General features: G+C 37.8%; 1 protein-coding gene across 3 annotated transcripts in view; it reads right to left on the reverse strand.

Annotated features, from left to right (window-relative positions):
* PAK1IP1 (PAK1 interacting protein 1) overlaps positions 1-10185 on the reverse strand; it is a 12128-nt gene continuing 1943 nt past the window's right edge. Inside the window, exons 2-10 of one of the 3 annotated variants that reach the window (XM_019633927.1) lie at positions 8891-9056; positions 6459-6579; positions 6310-6384; positions 5726-5778; positions 5217-5308; positions 4972-5069; positions 3183-3282; positions 2312-2435; positions 1-2158 (exon numbers count right to left, since the gene is read on the reverse strand). In XM_019633927.1, the coding sequence (XP_019489472.1) occupies positions 1941-2158; positions 2312-2435; positions 3183-3282; positions 4972-5069; positions 5217-5308; positions 5726-5778; positions 6310-6384; positions 6459-6579; positions 8891-9056 (1047 nt within the window). In that variant the 3' untranslated portion in view covers positions 1-1940. Of the gene's footprint in view, positions 2159-2311; positions 2436-3182; positions 3283-4971; positions 5070-5162; positions 5309-5725; positions 5779-6309; positions 6385-6458; positions 6580-8890; positions 9057-10185 lie in introns of all 3 variants that reach the window. The other 2 variants (XM_019633926.1, XM_019633925.1) reach the window with 2 other exon arrangements.

Raw genomic sequence — 10185 nt, forward strand, 5'->3', positions numbered from 1 at the left:
ATCATGTGTCATTGAGGAAATGCAAACTAAAGCAATGCAATACCTATATACCTATTAGATTGTCCAAAATCTGTAACACTGACAACACCTAACAATGAGGATGTGGAGCAACAGCCATTCTCACACGACTGGTGGGAATGAAAAATGGTACAGCCTCTTTGGAAGAGTTTGGCAGTTTCTTACAAAAACTAAACATATGTTTACCATATAGTGCAGCAATCACGTTCCTTAGTATTTACCCAAAGAAGCTGAAAATGTGTCCACCCAAAAACCTGCACATGAAGAGAGAAACTTTATTCATAATTGCCAAAACTTGGAAGGAACCAAGATGCCCTCCAGTAGAGGAATGTTAAACTGTGATACATAGAAGACAATGGAATATTATTCAGCACTAAAAAAAGGAGCTATCAAGCAATGAAAAGATATGGTGGAAGCTTAAATGCATATTACTAAATGAAAGCCAATCTGAAAAGGCTACAATACTGTGTGATTCTAACTATGTGACCTTATGGAAAAGGTAAAACTATGGCGATAATATATAAAAAGACCAGTGACTGTAGGGGATAAGGGAGAGATCAATAGGCAGAACACAAGAGTTGTTTTAGAGCAGTGAAAATACTCTATTACTTTAATGGGTATGTCATTATACATTTGCCCAAACCCATAGAATGTACACAACCGAGAGTGATCCTCAAGGAAAACTACAGGCTTTGGATGATTATGTCAACCGTAGGTACATCCTTTGTAAAAAAAAAAAAAAAAGTACCATTCCTGTGATGCCGATAATGGGGGAGGCTATGCATGTGGGGAGGCAGGGGGTATTAGGAAATCTCTGTATCTTCGTCTCAATTTTGTTACAAATGTAAAACTGCTCTTAAAAAAATAAAAGTCTCAAAACAAAACACCAAACCTATATTCCTCTTTTGTTTATAGGCCTGAAATAAGTTAAAAAAGAGGTAGACAAAAATGTCAGACACATAATTTGGTTCATTCCCTAGATGATTTCCTCCTATGAAGTCAGTGGTAACTCCAGTGTCCAAGTGTCAGGTATCTTATCTTGCCTAATCAGGAGGGATTCCTCTGGTAGCCTCATGTATTTGACATCTGTCCCGCTAATTCAAACCTAAAATCTCCTATTACTGTGTCTTTTCAAAACATTCAGTAATCTATTGAGAAAAGAAGGTAAGAAAAATATGACAATATTATAGTCAACAGGCTGAAATTAAGACTACATTTGTCATATTAGCTAGTTTTCTTATGGCCTGAAATAGATGAGAAAAAAAAAAATGGAAACGTCATTTTCCTGACCTTAAATTATGTCACTCACTGCCTGGAAACAAAATAGTTTAACGAGGTTTGGCAATCTCTCTAATAATCTTATGTACACAGCCCTAAACTTAAACATATGTTTTATATGTATATTTTATATGTCCATAATTTTAAGTTTGTCCCAACGTCCTGATATGAAAATTTTTTTATACTTTTTAACAAAATGAACAAAATCTGCATTAAAATTACTAGAACCATTTGAAGCAGCTAAAGTAAGGCAGTTTTTTTATTCTTCCCCTAGTCAGGAGAAAAATTTGAAAGACAATTCTTTTATCTACCTCTGATAAAAAATGTGTTCAAGGTTTTGAATTTTTTAAAAACTATATATTACTTTGAGAAAGTTCTTTATTTGCTTTACACAACAGTAAAAATTATATATTACACATCAACATACTATATATCACCATGATATATAAAAAATGTTGCCTACCAAAAATAGTTTTACCACTGTTAAAAAAAAAAAAAAACTTTAAAATGATATAGTGATTTTAAAGCTGTACATTTTCTCCAAAAAAAGAAATTCCTACCTTTTACTTGGGGAAAAAAATTTAGATGCATTTGAAAAGAATGATTCCATCTAAAAAGTTTTTCTCTTAGGAGAAATCTGGGATTCACAGCATCACTCCTATTTTCTTCTTTTTTCTCTTTTTTTCCAACATTTCTAGCATTTTTCTTTTCTTGGTTGACACCTGGCTACTTCCTTTTGTTGTCTTATTACTGACACCAGTTACACCACATTTCTTCGTGTTAGGTTTTGACTGCCTTTCCTCTTCCAGCACTGTATTGCCAGATTCCTGTATGTTGCTTTTGGACTGCTCTTCTTTGCTTACTAAAACACAAGAGACAGTGAATTTAAAGATTATTTTTCCCTTTGAAATAAACACAGGCTGACAATAAAGTGAAGTTATCTGGGCCTCCTTCACTTTAACAATTCAAGAGGTAACAGATCATTCCATTTTTTTAAATGATCAAATTCATTTACCAGGAGAAGGCTCTGCAACTGGAGGACAGCTTTCTTTCGCATCTATCATTCTTTCTAGCCACACTCCAAGACATGTCAGCCTGGCATCAGTGTTTACTTCACAGAGTAAAGATGGGGGAACTTTCTAAAACCAGAAAGAAAAATTCATAACATGGGAATTTAAAAATAATTATTCCATAATCAAGTCCTTAATTTAAAACATTGTATTTTCCTGAGAATAAAATAACGCTGTTTAGAAGACACCTATTATTTTGATTCATAATTGGTTTGACTACGTCCTTCACACAGCCAATTTCTGAGAACTCAGAAATTTTAAGTTCACTAAGGAAAGGGACCATCCACGTCTTGTTCATTTCTTGTTCTTTCAACGAAGAACCTTACACAAAATAGGCACTTAACAAACCATATTCACAGAATGTGATTACGAAAGAACTAAGCATGATAAACCAAGACAGTGGACGAGAGGGAGACCATCAAAGGGCATTTAGTTTTCCAATTATCTCATTCATAACTATTGTTAGTCCCGTAACTGATCAGGAATTCCCAAAAATTTTAAGTAATGGCAGTATTTTTATCTAACAAAATTTTACAGAGAACCTCAATAAACGAAAGAGAAGTAGCACTTCTTTGACTGAAACAGCAGTTCTGGGATCCTGCCAGCTCAGACTCACCAATGCCAATCCCTGAGCAGCTCTGTGGAACCCTAACTTTAAAACCATGAATCTCAATCAGGCCTGGGAGAGATTTAAAAACCTTACTTAAAGATCTCTGACTTGTGACCCTTAAAAAAAATTCCACCTCACTTAACTCAAAGTAATACTGGTAGCAAGACTTGCATTAGAATGTATTTATATTGTGCTCAGCCACTGACCTTATCCTGTTTAAGCTTCCACATTTTGATGAAACCATCACTCGATGCTGTGGCAAGAACATGATGCTCTGGAATTTCAAAACTGAACATGTCTTTTACCCTAGAACAGAAATATTAGCAACATCATAAAAGATCCTTTCTTCAAACAGTACGATATTTCTATGCACACAGTCTCTAGATTTTTCAAGGTTTCAAGTGCTTCCAAATGGCTCCATGAATGCTGCTAAAACATAACTATGCTTCACATCCCACGAGTCAGTGAGTCATTTTTCAGGGTCTAAATTCGATGATAAAATTGACTGTTAACCATATCTTAAGAAAAAGTTGAAAAGATGACTAACTGTAAATAATCAAGTTACCGCAAAGGAAAAAAAGATATTTAAAACAAAGCCCCTCACCTCAGGAAACAAGTTTATTAGAGAGAGAGAAGAGATGAATCAAGGCTTCCTCCTGTACATCCAATCCTCTCACTTCCAAGGCCACCACCCCTAGTCTGAGCTACGATCACTTTTCTTCTGAATTATGAAGTAGCCTAACTGGCCTCTGCTTTCATTTTTGCCCCAAAATTTTAAAAAATGTAAATCAAATCGTGTTACTCTCGGGCTTCAAGTCCTACAAAGCTAGGATCTGCATCAATGTACCACTGGACAGGAGGAAGCGGCTAGGGATGTTTATGAAGACCGCCCATAAATTCACAACTGCTGAAGCTGGGTGGTGGGTCTACAGGGGCTGCTTCCTTAAGCTGCTCTATCTGCCTTTAAATTTTTCCAGAATAAGAAACACAATAAAATCTACAAAGGCATTTAATATAAAATCTCAACTCCTCACAACGGCCTACAAGGCCATGCACCATTTGGCTCACTTGGATCTAGTAACGCAGGTCTTCTTCTATCTGTTCCTAAAATCCACCCAGCTCGTTCCCCCCCCTCTGGGCCAGTGTGCCTGCAGGTCTCTCCTCCTGTGAGGAAGAGTTCCTTTTTTCTCCCTCTGGTCCCGTACCCTCTTCCCTGATCACCTTAATTAACTACAGCCTGTCTACTGATTGCGTTATTTACGAAGTATTTATCTGAGTATTTACCAAGTGAGATTTCTCAAAACCTATTATCTAGAAAATAAGAACTACAATGTAGAACATGCAAATAAAAACAAACACATTAAAGGAGAACTCTATACATTATCACCTTTGTCAAAATCACAGGGAAAAAGCAGGAGCTGGGTCGGACAGAGCCGGGTTGGGATCCCAGCTTCATCACCTAACGGGGGGGTAAACCTCAGCCAAGTCACTTAACCATTTACTCTGAGACTCAGTGTCTACCCCTAGAAATAATGAACAGTGAGGCAACAGAGACTGTCACAAAACAGAAGCCAGTAATGTCATTTCTTTCTCCTGCAGGAAAAACAAACGGGGTATAAAGCAGAGGGCGGGGGGTGTGAACAAGAGGAATAAAGCAAAAAGGGAAGACTGGTTAGGGCAAAGTTCAAGATTAATTTTTTTCCCCCCCTGTTCAAATATGGTTGATTCCAGGCCCTAAGTCTAATGCAATTATTGGAAAATTATCTTGTGCAAATGACTAGTCCTGATGACAACTTCACCACTTTCGCACTACTAAGCCCAAGAAGACATTTCCACCATCCTTCTAGACTCCAGATATCATATATATGCAGACATGTCTGTGTCTGCAGTTGTTCATAAAAAACATATGCCCTGCTTTACGAAACTATTGTATATATAACACTTATTGGGACTCTACACATACACACACATAGAGATTGGGAAAAAGACAAACACCTGTTTTCATGAGCTTTAAATTCACAGAGGGACATTAGTGAATCAGTGTCAAAAAACCTTACGACTTCTTCATCTCCAGCCACTGCAAGGACAGACTCCTAGGAGAAAGAAAAAGAACACCCAGAATGTCACCACCAGTTCTGACCATCGTGTACACACTGAACTTCCATCACTGATTTCTGATAACTTACTGAAAGAAACGTAACAGAAGACACTCTCTTTTCATTTGTGATGGTGCCACTTACAGATGCTGTGTCAAGTTGATAGACATCTATTTTATTCAATATGACAACCACGTATTTCTCTCCTCTTGGGGACCATTCCACTATGTGAGCATCTGTTAAGTTAAAAAGCAAAGCTTTTTTCAATTTCATAAATAAAAAGAAAATGATCAGGGTATTTATAAAAATAGCAAATATTTTTAAAAATAGCAAATATTTATACCGCGTATTTTCATATTCATTATCTTAGTGAATACTCACAACAAACTTATGATACATTTTGAGTGTTAAATTTTAGACAATAAACTAGGTTCAAAGAAGTCTTAAAGGTCATAGAGCTGGTAGGTGGCAGAGCCACAGGAATCCCCATCTAAAATGGGAAAAGCAAATATCCTAAACCATTTGTTCTCAGAGGTCACCAACCATCATGCAGGTAAATAAATGTGTATAGGCACACACACAATTGTGTGTGTGTGTGTGTATCCATATTCCACCAAGGTATTATAAAATACATTCCAAACAAATATACCCACTTTGTTTTATATTTTTTATGAATGCCGATCTTCCTTCCACAAGATTCCATGTTCTGCAAAACAAGAAGCCCACTATTGGCATGATCATTAACTTCTACTATGTGTAAAGATAAGCATAATGAAAACTCACTCAAATGACAATTTACTAAATACATGGCTATTTAGAAGAACTGCCATTTTCTTATAGCAACATCTGAAATATTTATCATCAAGCAAGGTTAACTTGTTAAAGGAGTATTCCCACATCACTTTAATATATTTTCCAAAGGTTTCACAACCTAATTTATTTTTTCGGACCATGCTCCTCTTTACGTCAAAGCTTACAATGACTGAAACGTAATGTGCCTATGAAATGAAATGTAATTTGAATACAGAGCTTGTCATTTTTTCCTACCATTATGAAAAGGTCCACTAGCTTTCAACCTTTCCTTGTATCACACTATTTTTAAATGACAGGTGTGAGTACAATACAGAAACAGCACCTAATCACTGTAGTAAAAGATACCCTGGCAGTGGGTTCCTATTGTACTTGGAGAACAGAGACCACCACTTAGTCAAGTTGCTCTCCGGCACTAATGACTTACCTTAACGTCTTATCTGTTCCCACAGACAGGGCCAGCTTGCCAGATGGGTGAACAGAAAGGAAGGTCACATGGCCTCTGAAAGGAAACCAACAGTTAGTCCCCAACTGGACTGGCACTTGGAGACCACCCACGGAAAGGGCAGGACTCACCGGTGTGCTTTAATCGACTTCAGGCACTCCCATTTCTTTGCATCCCAGACACAAATGAGACCATCCTCCGCCCCACTGATTAAGTGCCTGTTGCCGTGGAACTTCAGGCAAGTTATTGTGCCTGTGGAGAAACAAAATAGGCAAAAGTAGTATTTATTTTTAATGCAAATTCCATTTCTGGCTTGAAGGCTATGCTGTGGTAGGTAAAACATCCAATGTAAATACTGTATTACTGAAATAAACCTTAACATCTTAAGTGAGGAAATTAAATTTTTTAATATAACAGTTTTAAGCCTATGCAAATATTTTCAGCAAATAGTTTCTCTACTTATAGGTACAGGTTTAAGCTGAAAGTTCACTTTCTTGCTGTAAATCTCCATAATCATAAATTTAGGAGAAAGCTGGTAGGATTGTCTGAGCAGAAGTCAATCAAAACTAACCAGCTAACGGCTAACCTGGGGAAGAAGCCGAGACGTACAGCCACATGACTTCGACTTTCTAAACAGTTAGCTACTCAATCATCCATAATCCAATTATTGTTCCAGAGCTGTTTTTTATTTGACTTTTCCAGTTCTCCTTCAGTCATAAGAACTTAAAATGTTAAACTCTTCCACTGCGACCTCTACAATCTCCTTCCTATAGCTAACACATTTTCCTACATCTTTCCCATTTCTTCACAAAACACTCCATTCTGCTACACGTAAACTGAAGCCTGGGTCTCCCGTGAACTTCCCCTACAGCTCTTGAGACTGGGAAATATGTTCATTGTCCTCAAATAGTAAAAGACTGAAGGGAGATGAAGTGATGGAAGGACCCAGCATTCCTCTAGCTTTCCGAAGCAGTCCATGCCATTATTCATTTATCCTCAAGTAGAATTCCCTATCCTTTGGAGCTTGTGTCAGCCAGCTTAACTGCCTATAGCTCAGGAGTCAGCAAAACAGTCTGCAGAACAAATCTGACCAGTGGCTTGTTTTTGTAAATGTGGTTTCACTGGAACACAGCCTCCCTCATTCAGTTACAAGACGTCTATGGCTGCTTTACACTATAACGGCAGGGCTGAGTCAACCTAACAGCGACCACATGGCCACAAAGCCTAAATATTTACTATTTTGTCCTTTACAGAATGTGAACCCCGGGTCATTACTGGTCATCTGCATACCTCCTGGTCAGTTCTTTACACTGCCCTTTATATTGAAAGAGCCAAAGATCTCTGATGAGTAATTTTGCACCCCCCAAAAAATGCGATAAGACTATATGGACTTACATACTACCTTCTCAAAGTGGGAGGCTTTAGCTGTCTTTGCCCATGTTTTCCTCGTTCCCAACTATCCTATTTCTTACTCTGGAAATTTTGCTTTCCCATATCTACTCCTTCGGCCCATGACTCCATCTGCTCCCTGGAAAAGAGCTTCTCTATTACCAACTATTAGAAAACCAGGATTAATACGAGGAAGGAAGGAAGTCAGGGGCCCTACTTCATTCACTCCTATCCAAACTCCTTCTAAGTCCTTTTCTTATTGTTGAACACTTGTACCAATGGGTTTGGACAGACCAGCTTTGCTTAACTTACTTCTTCCAAGCCTTAGAAAAAGAGAAGCCTTCCTTGTATGAACTGGGAGTAGAAGACAGAGAGGAAAAGGAATGTATGTTGAAATCACTCAAAGCCTAGCTTCTGTTGAAAAACAAGACACTTGTCAAAGTAGCTAAGGACCACCTAATATAAAAAAGACACTGATCACTCCAAATTTACTGCTAGACAACCATGCTTGGTGTGGCACTTCTGAAATGCATGAAGATAGGGTAGGAAAAAGGGCACCTGTCTTATCTGCCTTTAATTTGCAGGAAACCAACTTCCTTGGCTGAGTTTCCCTAAACTAAGTATCTAATTGATTCTACAATTTTGAGTTCTACCTTTTCACTTTCCTGAATACATGGGTTCTAGACCTAGGTTCAAGTTCTAGTTCCATTGTTCTGTGACCTTGGGCAAGTCATATACCATCTTTGAACCAAGGTTTTTCTGTTCTGTGAACTGAAGGAAGATATAACTGTACCTTCTTGGCACACTGCTGGATACATGATACTCAGTAACGTTAGCTATTAAAATGCTGCCTGCTCTGCCTGGAATGCCCTTTCTCCCGCTTTGCAAACTTCACCTGGCTAACAACTGATATTTCTCTTTTAAGGAAATTCAGATGTCATTTTAAGGAGGTTTTCAGTGAAAATTCCTTTATTCTGTTCCCCCCCAGACTGAGTAAAGTGCCTCCTTTCTGTCTCCCAATACAGGCAGTAAACAACTTCAGGACAAGGAACCACATTTTTTTCATTTCTATATTTCCTAGCACAGAACCTGCTTAATGAACTGTGCAATTGGAGTCAACCTGTAAAGGATTAACACCTCAACACTGTTATATGAAAGGATATCATTTGCTTACCATTGTGGTGCACTAGAGACCCATGGTCTATTTTCTTTTTCATGTCATAAATGTGAATTGTTTCATCTTTGCTCCCAGTGACTACAAAACGACTATTTACAGCCACCGCTGACAAGGAGGCAGTGTGGGCATGGTGAGTGAAGTCAGCCACAGGAGTCCATTTCTGCTGCAGAATGAAACGTACAATCAGTCACAATCATTATCATAGTTCTCTAGAAACAGGTAAGTGGTTCCACGACCCATGAGAACGACCAAAGGATCCTACAAATGGGAGAACAAAACCACGCAATGATATTTAAATTAAAACAAAGAACTCGTAAACTGAATAAGAAGCTGAAGCAAAAAGATGGGACTGCGATGCTAAGTATGGTGACTCCAAAACAATTACAGAGACCAGACTACAGATACATCAAGGTCCCATCCAAATCCTTAACTCCTTATTATATGTACTTACACGTGAGACTCACATACTGTTCATTCATTTGAATGTTCAAATTTTGATCTGAATTTATTCACTCAAATACTAAATGATTATTATGTGCCTGGCATCCTTTTAGGTAGTTGATATATAGCAGTGAACACAAGAAACAAAAGTCCTTATTCTAATGGAGCTGCCATCCCATAGGAAAGACAGACAATAAACAAATTAATATGATGTCACATAGAGATAAGTATAATGACAAGTCCTATGAAGAAAAATAAACAGATCAAGAGTATGTTTCATTAGTATGAATATAAGCCCTAGACAATAACCAATGAGGTCTCAAGAACTCTACACTTACTGACATGTAACTTTTGGATTGGATAAGTATAACTGAGTGCAAAGAATACATGCACACACACCTCTTAAACTGAAGGAAACGCATCAAGAAGTATTAGCAAAATGAACAAACCAAGGAAGAAAAAAAAAACACACCAAAATTTGTAACACACTTAAAGATGTGTTACTGCAAATTAATTCCTAAATAACTACAGCAACAAGTAGTTCTTCCATCAATGAAAACCAAGGGGAGCCTTTTTTTTTAGTAAAGGCACAACATTCCTGAGGGGCTGCTATGGCCATACATCAAAGAATAACCTTTGAGGGCAGCCGGGTAGCTCAGTTGATTAGAGCACGTGCTCTTAAGAACAAGGTTGCTTGTTAGGGAGACCACCGCATAAACGATGTAGAGGCCTGACCACCGCATTGTATTTCTGAAACTGATGTTGAATAATAATGTATGTCAACTACAATTATATATACATATAGTCACAGGATGTGAAGTAGAGTGTGGGAATGGAGTCAATGGAATTGT

This window comes from Hipposideros armiger, unplaced genomic scaffold (assembly GCF_001890085.2).
Source record: "Hipposideros armiger isolate ML-2016 unplaced genomic scaffold, ASM189008v1 scaffold_1438, whole genome shotgun sequence".
In the NCBI taxonomy this organism is placed as follows: Eukaryota; Metazoa; Chordata; class Mammalia; order Chiroptera; family Hipposideridae; genus Hipposideros; species Hipposideros armiger.